The sequence below is a fragment of the Prunus persica genome, chromosome G3, assembly GCF_000346465.2.
Source record: "Prunus persica cultivar Lovell chromosome G3, Prunus_persica_NCBIv2, whole genome shotgun sequence".
NCBI classification, from domain to species: domain Eukaryota; kingdom Viridiplantae; phylum Streptophyta; class Magnoliopsida; order Rosales; family Rosaceae; genus Prunus; species Prunus persica.
In genome coordinates this window covers 3,509,394-3,529,178 of record NC_034011.1, presented here as the reverse complement: position 1 = coordinate 3,529,178, position 19,785 = coordinate 3,509,394, and the positions used below count along the sequence as shown (strand labels likewise).

Genomic DNA, 19,785 nt, shown 5'->3' with positions numbered 1-19,785 from the left:
CCTTTAATAAGTACAAACCCTCTCTATTAAGCAACTATATGGTGGGCACCTCGGATCGCACCTCATAGAAAACTAACCCATCATTGATTAACTTTAGAACAGTTTAATATTGAATCTTATAACGTTGATATTTGCTTTTTTCTATCTCTATCTAAAATTTGTATATGGATTCAACTTAAGCCTATAACTTGAAGCTCATCGTATCTTAGGCTCAAATCAATAACACAAACTCAGATGAAATCCAGTTAAAATCCAATCCATGACCTGAAAGAGGCCGCTAAGCATCAAGTTCAAGACCCTTTTTACGGGCCTCTTAAGTTTCAAGTTTCAAGTCTTGTGGGGTTAATAAAAATTCATACTGGGTGTACTTGTACGTAACAATAGTCAGATTTTCCGAGATAGGTTCTACTACACCGCCTACTGAAAAGAAATATTACTACACCAAATGAACGAAAAGTTGTACTTTTCTTTTTTGTTTCTTAAGAATAAAGAAAGAGGGTTGAGTTTATCCAACGTTTTCTGGAAATGTGCAGGAGAAATCACGCCTGGCATGTCATTAGGTGTGATTTGAACGTATCTAGCTCTGCGAGGACCTCTTCCTCGGGCCTGTAAATCAAATCAATCATCCGCCATATCTGCAACATAAAAAATAACTATTCATCAAACACTAAACAAATATTATGCACTTGTACAGAACTAAGCAGGAAAACATGAGAGAGAGAGAGAGAGAGAGAGAGAGAGAGAGAGAGAGAGAGAGAGAGAAAGAGGCCTGCTTACAGATACCCTGTAAGTTTCTAAAAAAAAAAATTTGTTACCTGGAGTGTACCACCACCTCCGGTACTTCCACAATCATCAGAGACACTAACTATTGTCCACGGATCAGATGCATTCCAATGAAAATCAACAATCTTGTCCCTACCATGCATAAATCAAGCTCAATATAGCAAATGAAAGTATTGTAAAAGTAACAATACAAGGTTGCAGTTGCTTCCCCAATATTACCATGAGTACATAATTATCCAAATAATATATTTTTCTAATATAAATAGTAGCTGATCAGGCCAATTGTAACAAATGATAAAGTTTTCCCATAATGGTTTGCATGTGCCCCCCCATTTAATAAGTTCCCCGTAGGAATAAAGTAATACAGTGACAAACTGATAATACACAACCGGGTAAACAATTGCACATGCATTGTGAGGAGTTAGCTGCCAACATCATCAAGCAGAAAGATCTCCACACACTAAATTGCATGCATGCACTTGTTATCTCCATTGTAAACACTGCCAATCTCCTAAGACCATGAAAATAAATCATACATACCTATGACCAGCATGTCGGAAGAACAATCCTGGAGGAGCATTTGACGGCTTTGATCCAACAGAGTCTAGCTTCTTACCAATCTGAAAGGCAGCAATAAAGTTTTTTTTTCTTCTCTCAATTTAATGGCACAGGTAGGAAGGAATTAATAAATCACAACTTTTTGGGGAGTGAAATTTATAGCTTCACACCTTTTCATGATCCCAGATGTTTAATACACCATCCTCAGCAGAACTCCCAAAGACAGATGACTTGTCAGGAGACCACTAGAACAGCAACAAAATGAAACACAAACAAACAAAAATAAAATAAATGTAATTCTCGAGGAATATAATAAAAAGCAATAAGCAGAAACAAAGTTAATGAAGAAGCTATAACATTTTCCTGGCACCTGTACACAGAGGACAGCTGCATTATGACCCTCAAATGTATGAATGGGTGATCCAACTTGCCCGGAGGTGAGGTTCCGGCGATCAAACATGCGAACAGTATTATCAGCAGACCTAAAAGGTAAAGCAAACTGAGATAAGTGCAACCGAAGAGCGTGATTTCTGTGTGACAATTTTATTTTTTATTTTTGCATAGGTGCAGAAACTAAAATTCCAAAACAGCAATATAAAGATCGTGATCAGGACAGCAAAGTTCTTATTTTGCACTGTGGACAGCAAAGTTAATCTGGTAAATCATGAAAGATGCAGATACCCTGTAAGAATGAGATTGACATCATTCGGATTCCAATCAACACAATGAAGATCAGCATCATGAGCTTTCTCAACCTGCTCAGATAAGTAAATGAATACGAATATAAGAAATGCAAATCAACATTAAATAAAAATTACCTCTAGAACTATACTTGCACACATGTATAGATAGATAGAGAGAGAGAGAGAGAGAGAGAGAGAGAGAGAGAGAGAGAGAGAGAGAGAGAGAGAGAGAGAGAGAGAGAGTACAGAACCTTGACAACTGGACTAGAGCCAGCTCTTGTATCCCACACTATGAGGCAAGAATCATCGCCTACACTACAGAACTCTTGTGCACTACAACACATAAATAACAAACAGAAGAAAACATTTGAAAAGTGAATTAGTACCATCTGCTTAAACTACTATATCTTCATTGAGAAACTTCCTCACCCAAAAAGAAAAAGTTATAGATGCCAGTGCATGGATGGAAATAAGGTGTGGCAGTGCCAACAAAACAAGTTGAGAATCATGAAATGCATTTGATGATTGATCAGCACATACCTAGTTGGGCAGAATTGCACATCCTCAACAGTATCCCCATGCCCTTGATAGATACCCCGTGGCTCAACAGAAGGGCTGTCTGTGGGTTTGTCATTACTCCCACCAGTCTTAGAGGGATGTTTAGCATTGGCACCTCCAGATCCTGGAGACCTTGCGGACCCTGGATCTGATGCTAAAGATGAGATATGATCATGAATACTCCACAAAATCACTGATTTATCCTTCCCTGCGCAAAGATCTCCCCATTCAGAAGATACAAGGAAAGTAGGAACATGGCTCATGCAGCGTGTAAATCATTTGAATGGATGCACTGAAGTTTAAACAAACAAAAAAGGTAAAAGAAGCGAATTGTATTCACAAAAAAGGCAAACTAAATTAATTATATTACCAATGCAGTCTAATTGATATTAGGCTTCAAATAGCCCTTTACACATTGTTTCCTACCTTATCAGTTCAGTTTAAATAAACAAAGCAATGAAGCATACAACTCTAAAATAGAAACTTCCAACCTCCAGAGAGCACAAAGGGTTCAGAGTGGCACATAGCAAGAGCGAATTCGGCATAATCTTGATGACCGGTCAATAGCTGCAAGATGATGTCAAAAATTTAGTAAGCACCTATCCCAAAAAGGAGATAACATATAACGAAGCTATTGAAATGAATGAATTATAATTTAAGTATATGGTGATTATGACTATGATGACGGTATTAATAATTATTATAAGTTATAATATAACTATCCAAAGATTTAAGAAGCCCATAGTTGGTGCAGATCTAAAGGTACACCATTTGGAGATATTGAAACGTAAACAGCCAATTATGCACCATGAAACAAATACCAACTGAATCAATCAAAGTAAAATGCAGCGAGGGGAAAAATTAGTTTTCTCTAAACAGGGCAGACCAGATCTGGACGAGAATTTGAAGCTCCCAGGACAGCATGTCGATTAGGTTGAGCCTCAATATCCCAAATGAGAACCTGTTACAAGTTCAAGAACTTTATCCACCTCGTGATCAACCAGTCTATATAAACTTTAGAATACAAAATAAAATTAACAACTGTAACTGAAAAGCCCTTGAATACTCATCCAAGGGAATAAAACATGACACTGAATGCTTACATCAGGACTGTCAGTGTGTGTGGCCACTATCTTACTATTCTGCGGGAGTTCCCTTATTCTGTTCACCTGCAAAACATAATCATAAATTGCTGACAAAATCCAAGCTTTTTATTGCAGTGGAATTAGAAGAAAATATCTTGAACATGGGCTTACAACAATTTGGATTTGGAGGAGGGTGGTGAATTTTTGGGGTTATGGTTCAGTGGTTTTGCAGACAGTTGATCAAACCGAATGATTTCCAACACAGAGAAGGTAATAAGTGCAATAGCGGATGGATGAGTTTCCAACTATAGTTGGTTTCATTCCTTTTCAAATAGCATTAAAATTTGCATACAAAAGTGTAATGGGCATTTCAGTCAGCATCCGTAATGGAAAATGACCTACAGAATCTTTTCATTATTCTGTGGGTCGTGATTTTCAAGTACATTAACTACATATCTTTAAAGCATCTTAGAGGTATTAATTTCCATTAGCTTGGTCCTGAATTTAATAGTGGTTATTCACAACGCATACCCAATTTGGTCTAGGCATTAGTATTCCCGCATGCAAAAAGACTTATGCATGCAAATCTCAAAGAATAATGTAAAGATCAATAACTCGTAGAAAGAAACATCAATTTAAATGTATGCCACCAATAAATCAAATGCACCACTATAACGGAGACTCCTATAATTCACTGATCCGTTATTTAGAAGAAATTATTCCTTGGCATGTTGACTATTTCAATCAGCAAGTGTTCATATATAGTTGAATGCTTTTCATCTTTACAATATAATCCACTTTCCATTTCCAATAATAGAAATTATCCTCAAAAGGTATCGGCAATTACATTAAGCAACCTCCTTAAGAACTCATTGAGCAGAAAAGACTCTAAGCAGAGTCATTTTTAAATTATGGTATACCTCACCAGGATGTATAATAGTTTTATACTTTTTTACAAAAGGAGAGCGCGCTTCTTCATTGAACTGTAAAGATCAAGCAAAAGATACCGTAATTTGTCAATAAATGAGTTAACAATTTAAGGGATATCAGTTTAAGGCAAGAAAATGAAAGGCATCAGTGAACAGAAAGATGCATATTGATTTTCACCATGACGCAACCTGTGATATGTGCTCTGCAGCTGCAACCCTAGGTTTGACAACTTCACAGTTCGCAATGACAAGTGTATTTGGAACACTGCCATCAGTCTGAACAAAAACACAAAGGTAAGCAAAACATGGTACAAAGATAAAGAGACTAAAAGAAACCAGATATATATTCACGTAATATCAACACTACATCTGCAGGCAAGTAATTGCAAATGCCAATGATGCCAAAGAAATGATATGTAGATATAATATAATATTATATGATTAGGGAACGCTAATTTTATGCATAGCATTGACAGCTGAAAACATATTCCACATTACATCACAAATATCCGACACACCACCAATAAGTAATGTTCAAACTTAACATTGCAATGCTAGTGGCACATGATTATAAGCATATGATTATCTTAATGAGGAATCTTGACTGAATTAGTTGCTTTTCGAATAAAAACAATTACAACATTTCTATGGGTAATTCCTTTCTTCCTTTTACAATTTTTTTCTTTTGGAAGCCTCCTATATCAGCAACTGACAAAATGAAGATTCAGATGCTACAAGAGAAAATCATCATACCTGTTCGGAAAGATACAGGCGCTGACGGTTCTTGTAAGTGGCTTGCTCTAGTTGCGGACCCCATCTACAAAAACAAAGGCTAAAATGAATCAAACTTTTATTCACTTAAAGTTAAAGGTGAACAATCACAAATGAAACACCAATACATCAAACCAAGCAGCTTCAATGTACCTCCTTTTGCGAAGGCACACAGATTCCACAACATCAAAAGCTCAAAATAAGCACAACCATTACAAGAAGCATACATTACACCCAGATCAACAAGACAGCATATTTTCCCCAACAATTTACTTTTCTTTAACTTCACGCACATTATCCCCAAACCCAAACAGTAAAAAAACCAAAAACGAAGTAATTAATGCTTGTAGAAACACTAGTTATGCAGGGACCGTCGACATTGTGCTAAATCAAGAGATTAACTAGATCAAAATACGAACGTTTTCAATTAAAGAAGAAGAAGGAAACCCTAGAGGGCGAGTACGGACCTGCAAGAGAGAGAAGGCCAAACGAGGTTGTGGTTGGCGAGCCAGTCGTAGAGCACTGGCACCAGCGACTTCCACTGTGTGTATCTCTCGTTCACCGTCTCCTCCGCACCTTTCCCTCTCATTTCCTTCATCTCTCTCTCGCCAAAACTCTTCTTTTCCCGCCAATTATATATGTATATATAGGTCAAACTCACACTCGCAGAGCCGTATATACAACAGTGTTCAGGTGAGTGAGCGAGCGAGTTGTGACTCGGTGCGGCCTCGATTACATGGAAAGTAGTAGGTGCGGGGTCCCCGGTCAGCTGCCACCTGTAACCATAATTAATGCCCCCCGTCCCATGCCGATTTTATACTTGCATCTCGTTTCAAACGAACGACGCTTGATATTGTGTCGTTTGATTGTTGGGCCTTGGCTTGCCCTCCTAATCTTTCATTATTTGGTCGTCGACAATCCCCACTTGGTGAAGTAGTACATTTGTCTGGGAAGACGACGAGCTCCGGGTCCAAAGAGTCAAAAGGGACATTGGCCGTTTGCAGTTGGGTATATAGCTACTTCTTGTTGTCCCCTTCTTTTTATTTTGGCTGTTTAATTTGTTCTTGTCTCAAAACTTGGTGAAAACTCTTATCAACAACACTCATGCAGAAACTATGACAGTACAAATATGAAATTATCATATGGAAGTTGTCTTCTAACGATCGGAACCATTTATATTTTAGGTCATCTTTTAAGGACTATCTTTAGAAAAAAAAATTAATTCAAATTGAAAGTTGTCTGGTGGTCTAGTTTAACATGTGAATAAACAAAAAAAAACACATTTCATTAGATAAAACTTAAACAAAATTGCGGATAATAAATTACTAAACGATGTCTAATTTGTTTGTGTTTTTTTCATAGATAATCTTTGAAATATGATCAATTCTAAGGAATGGGTCGAGGGTCCAAGGGGTGTCAATCTTGTCTAGTTGATGCAGGATGAGTGGGGGATGGTTTTATTTTTATTTTTTGGTCTGGAAGCAAGTTTCATTAAACTTGAAGAATATAATAAGGCTTACTTACATAAAGTAAGCTTAATAAGATCCTATTAGAGAGATTTAGGCATGTCTCATTTTTGGTAAATTCCAGAAAGATAAATGTGCCTATATCCTCCATTCACAAAAGGCGAGCCCATCAAAATTAAAAATAGAGAGAGAACATTTCTATTATTCTTCCCATCTTTATATAATGACTTCATCACAGGAATGTCGGTTTAATAATAGAAAGAGAACATGTGATTGCCATTCTCTTTCTTCTACTCTTTTTTCAGTGTCATTGTTGCTAATTTCCTATTCAATATTAATCATATAATTAATTTAACAAAATTTATTCTTAATAATCAGTCATGAACCGCGGGAAGACATATTCAATGTCAATAGGATCACGGTGGGGTCCACGCTTCGTTGGAGACCGAAAGCAGCACTACGAATGACTGTGAGTTGGGCGTGGCCCCACGGCGCTGCAAAGTTCATAGCCATCCAGCCGTCCATCCTTTTTTTTTGTTTGGGAAAAGGATATTGGGCGGCACGTGAGTCCCGCAGAGTCGGTGGAAGAATGTGGGGTCCGCTTTTCAAATCTCTCATTTCACCTGGAGGATCGGCTGATCATTCCGAGCTAACGATAACGATGGGTGTAACTTTCTTCGATAACTCTGTCATTTCCAATGGGATTTTGCCAAGTCAGCACGCGTCGTGGATTATTTGAACAGTTAACCTTCCAAGTATATATTGTCTCAAGACTTATGATGGTAACATATATGTTTTCAATTAGATCTCTCTAACCCTCCCTCTTCACAAATGACTTAGTACAAATTTTTAGAGGGTTTATATTGTGTAACCATTTGTTAACGGGTTATATTGGCATTTTTTACGGTGCAATTTTACACAATAAGTGGTACTTTTATCAAGAAATTGAGCTTCTCTCTAATCACCTTTGGCGAGGTGAGAGTAGGCTAGTGATTAGTCTGATGACTTCTCCCCTATGTGTAGAGAAATTCGCATAATTCTTTCAGCTCACGTTTTATTATAAATAAATCAAAATATTGCGTTTAATAAAAAGAAAGTGCAACTTTTTTTCTTCTTATATTTATATGACAGAGAAGTACACAATGAGTTTTTTGAATTACCGATAACAACAATTTATTAAAACAAAAAACTAGAATTGGGAGGGAAGTTTATTAACCAACCCTTAAAAAAAAAGAAAGAGATATTATACAATCTTAGTACTTTTTTTTAATTAATAATAATGATTAGCAAAAACACAAAAGCAAAATGCATCAAGTAGTTTGTTTTTTATTTTACAAGATGCATGTTTTTTTTTTTTTTTTTATAGTTAGAAGAGATAAATTACAATATGCATATATAATACAAGTTATAGTTTAAATTATTTTAGATTAATCTAGCTTATAAGAATGCGATTCAAACTAGAGTGTAAAGGGTTGGGGTGACTGCCTTGACCAAACCTTACCCAATTTGTAGAAAACTTCCTCATAAGAAAGTAGTGTTTGTAAAAATTATCAAAGTGGGTTGGAAAAAAATGGAGAGGAGGAAATTTGTAAAAAAGTTAACAACAATTTTTACCTATTAAAAGAAAATGATATAAGCACAAGAATGACCAAAAAGTAATTGGAGGAACAAAAAAGACAGTCACGCCCACTTTTTAAGAACAACAAAAGAAAATCAATCTCTCCTTTGAGATCGGTCTCTCTCTCTTTCTTTCTCTGCTCCTAACCGATCTCTCTCTCTGTCTCACGCATTTCGAAGCCCCATCATCACAAGCTCTTTGAAGCCAATCTCGCCCGAAAATGGGTACCTTCTCATTCCTCTGATCAATCTGATTTATATAACCCTAATGATAAATATAACGAGACGTTTATTTATTAATTTTTGGAATTTTCCGTTAACATTAATTTGTTGCGTTACGCTCCTGATCGCCATGAATTTCAGGCCTTTATTAATTGCGATGCCGAGAGTGGTAATGGGTTTTTAGCATTATCTGCATGGGTTTCGTTTATTTTTATTTTTGGGTAACTGTTTATGTAATTTGATTTTGATTGACTCTGATGTGATTGATTTGCCCCAGTTTGATGTAAATTTTGGGGCTTCGAACTGTTTGATTAAGCTCCTCGCTTTCAATTCGGAGTCTGGTGATTTGTAGGAGGAAACAATAGATTGTAACAACCTTTCTTGCATTTGTTTGGTTAGTGAGTAAGTATAAGAAAAGAAAACAAATGTTATCTTTATTGTTCCTTGAGTCTTAGCTTGAGACGCCGGAAATGTAAATCGGTTGTCTCCTGGGGGTAATGGGATTTTTTTGTCTTGGTTGAGGTGAGATATGAAAACCCGAAACACAAATTTAATTTGTTTAGCCTTTCCTTCTGCATTTTCATAACGAGTTAAGATTAATTTGCTTGACACTTGTAGATCAGTCTCAAAATTTTACCTTTCTGAATTTAAGAACTGAAAAAGATTATGTTGTTGTTGTGATACATACAAAAAGCATGCAGATACTTATATGATCGGTTGCTTTTTTTAGTTAATGAGGAAATGTTAGTTATTTTTTATATATTGTATAATCTTAGTCTTTATGGATTTTGGCTTTGTACCAATGCTTTGTATGATAACAAACACAGTGTGTTAATCACTAGATGAATTTTTTGATCAGTATCTCTAGAACATTTTGTATCTTTGGAATCCAAGGCTTTTGTTTCCTATCTAACGCATGAGCATATTCTCATCCAGCGAACAGTGAGGAGGGCTGCTCTACTCAGCTTATTGATGGGGATGGTACATTCAATGCCACTGGAATTGACCGTTTAATCAAGGAGGTTAAATTGGGCGAATGTGGACTTTCCTATGCCATTGTCTCCATTATGGGTCCACAAAGTAGTGGTATGCATTCTTATCTCCTCAAGCATATCAGTCTTTATTTACCACGTGTGACTTTGGTTGAGGGTTTAGAAATGATGAAATGTGTGTCATATTGTACATTAGAATGCTACATGTTTGAATCTTAATTTAATGGAGAAGAGTTTATAATGTTCTTTGGTAATTAAAGGCATGGATATTGTATATTTTTTCTTGGGAATATGTTTTCTGCTCACATAATATGTGAATGTTTCACTTAATTTCAATTGTTTTTTCAATAATGATCTGACCAGGAAAGAGCACACTGTTAAACAATCTATTTGCGACCAATTTTAGAGAGATGGACGCTTTTCGAGGAAGGCAAGTTGTCATAATGCTCAATATGAAATTAGTTATTTTTCTCTTTTAGCGATCAATGATATGATGGGCATATGTTTTTTTTTTCCAGGTCTCAAACAACAAAAGGTATTTGGTTGGCAAAATGTGCCGGTATTGAGCCTTGTACTCTTGTCATGGATTTAGAGGGTACAGATGGAAGAGAACGAGGAGAGGTGCTTTCAACAACCAGCTTTTAGTTTCATCAAATTTTGGTCATGCTTGTATTTTATTGTCTTTACGAGTTATCTGTTCATATTTCTTAGTAAAACTATATTTGTGCATGCATTGCATGTATGGTTTTCTATGGGGTAATCTTGATTTCTGATTCTCGCTGCCTCTCTGTTCTTGTAGTTTAAAGATAGTAGGCACATACTCTATTAATTAAGCGTAAACATTGTCATTATTAACTTGACAAAGAAATAAAATGAGAAAAGAGAAAAGAATCATTGTCTTCAAATCGGGATTGTTGATTTTTTTTTTCTTGCAATGTTGCAATGTTTTCAATCTAGAGCGATGTGCTACAACCCCTTGCCGCTATCATTCATTCATTCATTTGTGGAATTAGTATAATGTGACTTCCTGACAAGGTAGTTGAGTAATGCGTTTCCACTAAAATGATTCTGAAAATCTTATGTATTAAGAACGCTATAAGAGGTTTAGTCCTTATTCACATTTTACAAGAATGCATGATTCTATCAAGATTCTTTTGAAGGTTGCAGTTTTTTAAAATGGAACTTGGTTAAATAATATCATCCATTTGGACTTGAGCTATGTAACTGTAAAATCCGATCTTAGGGTTTAAACAGGTGTATAGAAGAAATGATACAATTGCTTTTTGTTTATTATTTGCCTTTTTGTTTATAGGATGATACAGCATTCGAGAAGCAGAGTGCCCTCTTTGCTCTTGCTGTTTCAGATATTGTGCTCATAAACATGTGAGGTTTTCTTCCCCAATTATATATTTTTTTTAAAATTTAAAGTATATTGATATTGTATTACTTATTGTCTACTTATTTTGTATTAATTATTGTTTAGGTTTTGTATTTATCAGTCTTTGCTGGTAACTCTCTTAAGAATTTTTTATCTAGGTGGTGTCATGATATTGGCCGTGAGCAAGCTGCAAATAAGCCTCTCCTAAAGACTGTTTTCCAAGTATTTTTCTATCTAGCTTTCTTTTTTAAAAAGTTAGTATGAATTTCATAAGATCGATGCCTTGAACTTATGCTTGAATTTGATAACAGGTGATGATGCGATTGTTTAGTCCACGTAAAACAACTCTGATGTTTGTAATCCGTGATAAGACAAGGGTTTGTACTTTCCTTCTAGTGTTCCTATGTCATAGCTTGAAATGGAAACAATGTTGGTTGCATTTATTATTCATTTTTGAGTATGTTACATTGTTTTGTTTTTTTGGTATAAGGTTGTTCCAGTATGGGTTGAGTTTTTTTATAGTACATTTATCCCTTTTTTGTTTGTAGACGCCATTGGAGAATTTAGAACCAGTGCTTAGAGAAGACATTCAGAAGGTAAGTGATTTGGTGCGTTATTTGCTGTTTTTTTTTACTTCAATTGATGTTGCTTTTCAACACCTTCTCCTTCTGCAGATATGGGACTCTGTTCCTAAGCCTGAATCCCACAAGGAAACTCCATTAAGTGAATTTTTCAATGTAAGATGTCAACGTTTTTATTATCTTTTTGACAGATAATCTTAGACATGTACTCGTTTTTGTGGGATAACCTATTTATGAATTATGTTGGTTGACAATGAGTTTTGATGACTGCATGGCTAGGTTGAGGTTGTTGCTCTTTCAAGTTATGAAGAAAAGGAAGAACAATTTAAAGAGCAGGTATATATGCTTTTCCCCTTTCGTTTGTTGTTGAATTCCATTTTCCTTAAAGAAACGGATTATCTCATTTCTATTTTTATTTTTAAATGCACATGTATTCTGTGCAGTATATGCCTTTTATCTAAATTTTGGTTTTTAGTTTGGAATCCAAAGAAACTTTAGCTTTTAGCTAGAGGAAGCTATCTAACATTTTTGCTTCTTTTTTTGGTAATTAATGTCTGTAAATTAAGGTTGCTAGCTTGAGGCAGAGATTCTTTCATTCTATTGCACCCGGCGGTCTTGCTGGTGACCGACGGGGAGTAGTTCCTGCTTCAGGGTTTTCTTTCAGCGCACAACAGATATGGAAAGTCATCAAAGAAAACAAAGATCTTGATCTTCCGGCTCACAAGGTAAAACTGTGAATATATATTCACTTATGCGATTCATCTATTATGTGCATATTGTTTTGAATGAGCTATCTTTTATTCATCCATTTTAGGTCATGGTGGCTACCGTACGTTGTGAAGAGATTGCCAATGAGAAGTATGCTGATTTTTCAGGAAATGAGGTACCTGTTTTTCATATAGTGTCTTAAAATCTTTTTGATGTTGTAACTTCGGTGGCCCTTGAACTCCTAAATTATCACAGGAGTGGGGTCAGTTGGAAGAGGCTGTTCAATCTGGTCCTATCTCTGGCTTCGGGAAGAAGCTCAGTTCAATCCTTGATACTTGTCTATCAGAGTAAGTATCTTCATCTGATTTATCAATGCCAAAGCTATAAGATATGATTTGATCTAATGAGAGAGAAGTTCTGTAACTGACTCGTGAAGATTCTCCTAATTGAGTGGCATGCACTTTAGGTGGAGACATCTAAAATTCACTATGATGGTATTAGGTCTTATATTTCCAACTTGCCTCTAGGTTCTGGATTAGTGTATTTATGATGTGCAAGACTCTTACGTCAGCCTAATTTCAAGTCAACTGGAAGATCTAAGTTTACTAGTTGCTTTTTGGTATCCACGAATAGTTTAGCATTGTTTCTTTTCAATAATTTTTTTGGAATGGTGGCTGATCAAGTGTCGTCCATGTTATTTTCTTAATTTTTTTGGGTATGTATCCACAAGGTTGAGTCCTGGACAAAGATGGAAGAATACGCAAATGGAGTAACAGAACTGAGAAACAATCTCAGTGAAAGAAGAGGAGAGAAAAGAGAAACAAAGTGGTCATAGTTTCCAGCTTTCTGTTATGTAGTCAATACAACACAATCTTATATGTCAGTTTATGTTTAGAATTTTGGTTGACTTCTTATCTTTTTAGAAAAGTGCACATAATATTGCCTTCACTCCCTACTTAGCAACTTTAGGGTTTAAGGTGTCTGCTGTCTCTAAGTAGCAAGTATACCTTTTGACTTGTATGGCTGAATAATTATTTGTTTTAGTTGATTAATTTGTTTACTTTTGCTATTTTAGGTATGATGCAGAGGCTACATATTTTGATGAAGGTGTCAGAACTGGGAAGCGCAAGCAGCTTGAAGAAAAATTGCTGCAAGTAAGTAATCTCGATATTATTCTTGTGACAGCTATGTTCCCACTCCCCTTCTTTCCTTGTGCCATAGATGAGTGAAATATAGCAGTTGAATTGAGACTTTGTGGTGCTGCATTTTCAGTATTTTTTGCCTAAGAAACTGGAGATAAAATTTTGTTTCTGGTTCCTCCTTGAATATGCAATGCATGTCAAATTGATTGGGGGACATTCACTGTTTACAGGAGGCCTTTTGAGGCCTTCCCAATGCATCAAATTTAAACTAATTTTGCATAGAATTAACCTATTTTTTATAGAATGAGTTTCGAATTTCATCAATTTGATTTATATGTTTTTCTTCTGTTATTGATTCTTTTCACTGTATTGTTAGCTTGTCCAACCTGCGTTCCAAGCTTTGCTGGGACATATAAGATCAGGTTCTCTGGATAAGTTCAAGGAAGCATTTGATAAGGCCTTGAATGGAGGGGAGGCATTTTCAGTGGCTGCTTGCAATTGCTTTGAGTCATTTATGGCTCTATTTGATGAAGGATGTGCAGGTATGTTATATCTTATCTTTAGCCTAAATTGAAAACTCAAGTATAAAATACAAAAAATGAATTACAATATAAGAGAATCCTTTAAATATATGAAGCTAATAATACAAAAATCACAAGACAATTTAGTGTCGGTTAATGTACACTCCTTAAAACAACTCTCAAAAGTTGAGTGAAATTTTGATTCTTGCATGAGTTAATGTGTGGTGAGACTTGGAAATAACAGGTCACTGATTTCGACTTTTGCTTGCATTTGAAAGTACAATGTGATATTAACACAATACTTTTGCAGACGCTGTTATCACACAAGCAAACTGGGACACATCTAAAGTAAGGGATAAACTTAAACGCGATATGGAAGCTCATATTGCTTCAGTTCGTGCTTCCAAGCTAGCTGAACTTACTGCACTTTATGAGGTATAATATATATTTTATTCGTTGCCTCTTGTGAAATGATTGGGGTGACTGGTAATTTTAAACTCGAGCAAGAATTCGACTGGAAGAAGAAACTAAAAGGGAAGTGGGATGAAGCGGAAACTAAACTAGTTTGATATGCTAATTTTTAAGTTGACAGGTTTGTAGTGGCATCTCAAGTTTGGCGAACTTTTTCTCAATGGTTTTCAGTCCGTATACGTATATTGTTGACTAAATTGTATCAGGAACCTGGCTGATATTGTAACTATTTTTGTAGGCGAAATTGAAGGAGGCCTTATCAGGACCGGTGGAAGCCCTTCTAGATGGAGCTAATAGTGAAACCTGGCCTGCAATAAGAAAACTTTTCCAGCATGAGACAGAATCAGCCGTCTCTGGGCTCACTAGTGCACTTTCGGGTTTTGATATGGATGAACAATCCAAGGGCAAATTACTTTCAAGTCTGGAGGCATATGCAAGAGGTGTGGTAGAAGCTAAAACAAAGGAAGAGGCTGGAAGGGTTTTGATCCGTATGAAGGACAGGTAGGAATACTTGCACTGGTTAAATTGTTTCAGATTTTATCTTACGCAATTGAGATTTATTTTTCATGGGTTTGCAACCTTATTTAGCCATGATCCTGATGATTTAAATTGCCTGCAGGTTTACAACATTATTTAGCCATGATTCTGATTCAATGCCACGTGTTTGGACTGGGAAGGAAGATATTAGAGCAATCACCAAAACTGCTCGTTCTTCAGTATGGCATGATTTATATTATTTCATCTATTAGAACTAGTTTGAATTTTCCCTGAAGCTTTGTTAACTATGTTGCTATTCTTTCAGTCCTTAAAGTTGCTCTCTGTTATGGCCGCAATCCGTTTGGATGATGGTGATGCTGATAATATTGAGAATACTTTATCCCTTGCCTTGGTGGATTCCACAAATGTTGCTGCTAAAGATAGGAGTATCACAACAGCTGATCCACTGGCTTCAAGCACTTGGCAAGAGGTGCCTTTTCTTTTGTTTATTTCTTGCTTGTAAAATTTTAATTTGCAAGTATTGTTACAATAGGTGTTTCAACCTTTAAAAGCTGTTATTTTCCGGTTTTCTAGCTTCAAAGCTATAGATTTTGTCCACAAGGCCATGCTGACCTGTGTTTTTCTGCGAAATCACAGATACACACACACACACACACACACACACACACACACACACACACAATTGAGTATGTTTATTTGATAGAGAAGACTGTCTGTATACTCCAATCTGAACATGGTTTGGAAGTTAGGTTATATATAAGCTAGGCCGTGAACTGTCTGTATCACTCCCTCCCTCTCTTGCCGAACTAGGAGTTTTTTCATGTGGGGTCAACCTTTGCATCTACTCTGGTGTACCATTTGGGGTGCCAATGTCAAAATTTAACCTTTTTCTTGATTCTCCACCGGTGTGCTAATTATTATGCTAAATGTGGTGCAGTAAATTGCTTACCATAATTTGGCATTGGTGGCATCTTCAATATTAAAATGTCGAACATGTAGTAATGTCCCACCATATGAAACAATCATAGCATGGGCAGGACAATAAAAGATCAAGATTAAGTAATGACATTTGGCATAGGTGGAGCTCATGTTCCAAAATGTCATATATAACTTTATTTTTGGGGGGCTTATCAAAATATAGCATTGGAACTCTTATATAATTAATGGCTCGGGGTCAGCTGACAGCCTTAGTCGGCTCTGCCAATGCTTTCTCTCATGTGCTTAGTGTGGTACTACCGGTAGCCCTTAGTTTGCATGTAAGCACCAAGTAGCTTTTGTGATTTTTTTTTTCTTTCAACTCATGTGCAGGTTTCCTCCTCAAAAACATTGATCACACCTGTCCAATGCAAATCTTTGTGGAGGCAATTCAAGGCAGAGACTGAGTACAGTGTTTCTCAGGCTATTTCTGCACAGGTATGATATTTCACCTGTTAATGCGTGAACATATATATATATATATTTCCTTTTTTCTGTATACTATGATATTTAGAAAATAAATGGAAACCCTAAACTGTAACCTTTTTTTTTCTTCCTATAATGTGTTATTTATGGTTAAAATCTCTTTCTGGTAGGGTTTAGATTTATAGCACCATTATGACTATATTGGTCCGAGCATTGCTAGATTTTGTTTATTTTGGATTACAAGGGTCAACATTTTTTCTTATTGTTTATAGAAAATGGTTCTAAGGGGTTAAAGAGGTGGAAAGACACATCAATAAAGATGGCCTCTTAACTCATGCTTTGTAATTGAGTTGGTGCATGCAATGTTGCTTTTGCCCTGCATAAATGATTACTGTTAATTGGCATAGATTCAAAGTTTTAGTATATCATGGTTGAGATGAATACATTGTTGCACATATATGAATATCCTTATCAATCGCTCTTCAGTGGTTAGCTTTTCTCAAAATTTTGATAGTTAAATCCATTGCGCATGTTGTTCTACTTTTCAGGAAGCTAACAAGCGTAATAACAACTGGTTACCACCTCCTTGGGCAATTGTTGCCTTGATTGTCCTGGGATTCAATGAATTTATGACACTTTTAAGGTACATACTTTCCCTATACTGAGGATAGATGATGATGATGGTGTTCTACCATTATATTTTATGCATTACCACTATTCTCACACATTCTCATACCTTCATGGCAGAAATCCTTTGTATCTGGGTGTCATCTTTGTTGGCTTTTTACTCATTAAAGCCCTATGGGTGCAGCTAGATGTCGCGGGTGAATTCCGGAATGGTGCTGTGAGTATCAAATTTTGTTTTAATTGTTGATTGCTTTCCTTCCCTCGCCCCTTCCCAATCTATTTGGTTTCATGAAAATTGGCCTTAAAACTGACTGCACTTTCAAATAAAAGTGGAATTGCTTAATTGAAAGGAAATTATAGTTTGAGTATGAGCATGTCAGTTTCTTATGAAAACTGCGGATGCTGGTTTTGATAAATAACTGAAGTTTGGGAATGAAAATCAGTTATGGCAAAGAGCAGTTTCCTAGCAAACATATTAGTATATTATATCATGTGTCATACTACTGTGCAGAATTGTTTTAGGTGAAAATTTTCCACTATCATGCAAATTTAGTTCCTTGAAAGCTCCTTTTCAGAAAATAATGTTTACTGTTCTTCTCTACCACTTACTCAGCAAACAAATATGGAATCTAAGTGAGATTAGCTGCTGGCCCTTATTTTAGTAAATTATTTGAGATAGAACTTTGGTCATAAAATATGAATAACGACAATATGTAACTGTAAAAAGGTTTTTTTAGAAGTGGGCTTATAACTGTGTGCTACTATGTCTACAGCTTCCCGGGCTTATTTCTTTGTCCAGCAAACTTGTTCCAACTATCATGAACATGATTAAAAGACTAGCAGACGAAGGGGCAAATGCTGCAGCTAATGATCCTCATCGGAACCCTCCACTAGCATCAAAAAACTTTACGAATGAAGGGAATGCTAGCAGTGAAATGTCATCCAGTGCCTCATCTGGACTGACAGAATCTGACTACTCCAGCCCCTCAAAACAAGACTAGTTAAACTAAGCTCTCTTGATCAAGGACCATTTTTTCTGTTTGAAGATGCTGGTGTTCTGCGCACTTATTGTAATAGTGTTACTCGCATAACATCTTCGTATATTAGGTCTGTGAGCTTGTACGTCACTGTTGCAAGCACGTAATGGTAATATTTTTGTAGGCATCATTTTTGAGCAAGTGCCAACATACAAGGGGCTGTTTGTTGTTGTGAGGAAGCCCCCATTGAGTAGTAATTATTTTTTGGGTCTAGGTGTTTGTCTTTTCGTTTGTTGGACAAGCTACAAAAGGCTCCATTCAGTGCTCGATATTGATATTGAAGTTAGTTGATTATGAAGAAGATTTGCATCAGTTTTGTATTGCTACAATTGTAACCTTGTTTGGTTGTATTTTACTGAAAATTTTCAGAAGCCAATTCTTATTTGATATGGTTTCTGAGGGGACATTTTCATTTCCCAAATAGACGGAGTGGGCCGATCGTTGTCTTTATCCGTCAGCTGCCTTGAATATCAACAAGTCGAAACGAAGTTATGTTAAAAATTGATTGAAGGCCAAACTTTTTTTTTTATAGATATTTTATATTTTATTTTATATTTTCCGCCTGGAAAGAATCCTAAGTTTGAACAATGACGACTCTCTTTTCTGGGAGTTCTGCATTGCAATACTGACTGTTAATTAAGTGTTTATACTTCCACTAGGTCAGTTCTATTCCCAATATTCTATACCCTTCGTTTTTGTCTTGTGTATGCAAGGAGGCATGGGAATTATATTAGGTAAGATAAAAAAACTTTAGGTAATAAAAATTAATATTCGATAAATTTTAAGGTAGTAAAGTAAAATTTAGCCTTTTATGTATTATAATTAAAGGCGAAACCATGAATTTTTTTGTAAGAATGATTCATGAATAAATACGCGGTTCTACCCTGCCACCAACGCGAGTCAAAATCTCCCTATGTTCTAAATCCACAATGCAAGCCGCTTCGGAAATCCACAAAAAACATCTTCCCTAACACAAAGGTACTGTACCCACCATGTGTCAAAATCTCCCCTATGATACGCGCGTATGCCGTTCTATATTTTGTTTTTGGTTTGTAGAATTTTCCGTGTTCTTAGTTGGCAAGATTTTAGTGGTGCGTGTGCTGACATGTTGCTCCTGCTTCTTGCTGTGTCGGCTCTTCCCCTTCACATACTCCCACAAAAAGGATGATAGAGAAAAGTATCCTACAACAACGACCAACGCAGCGCAAGGCAACCCTAAGTTATCCTCAGGCCACGCCACCATCAACGCGACTCAAAAGCCGAAACCCATTGTTCGTCTAGTATAGCGAATTTTCTTGGGCCTACACAACATGTATGAAATACCACCTTTTCTGGGGTCCACCGTCTACATATGTAAAGAGTGACCGAAACGAACGTGCACGTTGTAGAAAACGCGCGTGGGCCGTTCTTTTTGTTGTTGTTGGTCATTGATTAGTTGGCAAGATTTTAGTGGCGCGTGAGCTCACAATACTCCAAACCCCTCGACTGACAAAAAGAACCGACCTCCTTACACACTCATTGCGTCACAACGGAACGATATGTTGTGGCCTTCCCGTCCGGTTATTTCATTAGCAGGTGCAGGTAAACTGTCACCAAGAAGCTCTTCTAGCTCAAGAGCTGAAAAAAAGAAAAAAGAAGTTCTCCCTTTCACATTTTTGAATCGCCATGGATGCTGCTGCCACTACTCATCCAAACAAGAGCAACTCTTTATTAGGAAATGGTGAGTCTTTATATACCCTACTGTTATTAATTAGATC

General features: G+C 36.4%; 2 protein-coding genes across 2 annotated transcripts; one reads left to right on the top strand and one right to left on the bottom strand.

Annotated features, from left to right (window-relative positions):
- LOC18783682 (WD-40 repeat-containing protein MSI4) lies at nt 234–6,135 on the bottom strand. Its single transcript, XM_007215274.2, has 15 exons — nt 5,835–6,135; nt 5,350–5,413; nt 4,786–4,872; nt 4,588–4,650; nt 3,686–3,751; nt 3,469–3,543; nt 3,074–3,149; nt 2,565–2,790; nt 2,276–2,357; nt 2,023–2,096; nt 1,712–1,823; nt 1,512–1,586; nt 1,324–1,403; nt 816–915; nt 234–635 (listed from the first exon to the last, which is right to left on the bottom strand). Exons 1-15 carry the CDS (start codon nt 5,963–5,965, stop codon nt 540–542), a joined length of 1,407 nt encoding a protein of 468 aa, XP_007215336.1. The 5' UTR covers nt 5,966–6,135; the 3' UTR covers nt 234–539.
- Nucleotides 8,488–18,447, top strand: LOC18783360 (protein ROOT HAIR DEFECTIVE 3). The gene is made up of 23 exons (XM_007216979.2): nt 8,488–8,675; nt 9,609–9,758; nt 10,028–10,094; nt 10,183–10,285; nt 10,977–11,047; nt 11,201–11,264; nt 11,354–11,419; nt 11,591–11,638; nt 11,717–11,779; nt 11,903–11,959; nt 12,190–12,348; nt 12,438–12,506; nt 12,587–12,678; nt 13,407–13,485; nt 13,850–14,015; nt 14,305–14,429; nt 14,704–14,966; nt 15,085–15,181; nt 15,268–15,432; nt 16,272–16,376; nt 16,913–17,007; nt 17,112–17,208; nt 17,765–18,447. Exons 1-23 carry the CDS (start codon nt 8,672–8,674, stop codon nt 17,990–17,992), a joined length of 2,433 nt encoding a protein of 810 aa, XP_007217041.1. The 5' UTR covers nt 8,488–8,671; the 3' UTR covers nt 17,993–18,447.

What these genes read in the sequence shown, in the direction of transcription:
- LOC18783682 (XM_007215274.2), bottom strand. Translation starts at nt 5,965, where the DNA reads ATGAAGGAAATGAGAGGGAAAGGTGCGGAGGAGACGGTGAACGAGAGA. An exon ending in GCTCTAGTCCAGTTGTCAAG is followed by an intron (nt 2,097 to 2,275) that starts GTTCTGTACTCT and finishes TTATCTGAGCAG; the next exon opens with GTTGAGAAAGCTCATGATGC. An exon ending in GTCAATCTCATTCTTACAGG is followed by an intron (nt 1,824 to 2,022) that starts GTATCTGCATCT and finishes TTTACCTTTTAG; the next exon opens with GTCTGCTGATAATACTGTTC.
- LOC18783360 (XM_007216979.2), top strand. An exon ending in CTGATTTTTCAGGAAATGAG is followed by an intron (nt 12,507 to 12,586) that starts GTACCTGTTTTT and finishes AAATTATCACAG; the next exon opens with GAGTGGGGTCAGTTGGAAGA. An exon ending in ATTTGATGAAGGATGTGCAG is followed by an intron (nt 14,016 to 14,304) that starts GTATGTTATATC and finishes ATACTTTTGCAG; the next exon opens with ACGCTGTTATCACACAAGCA.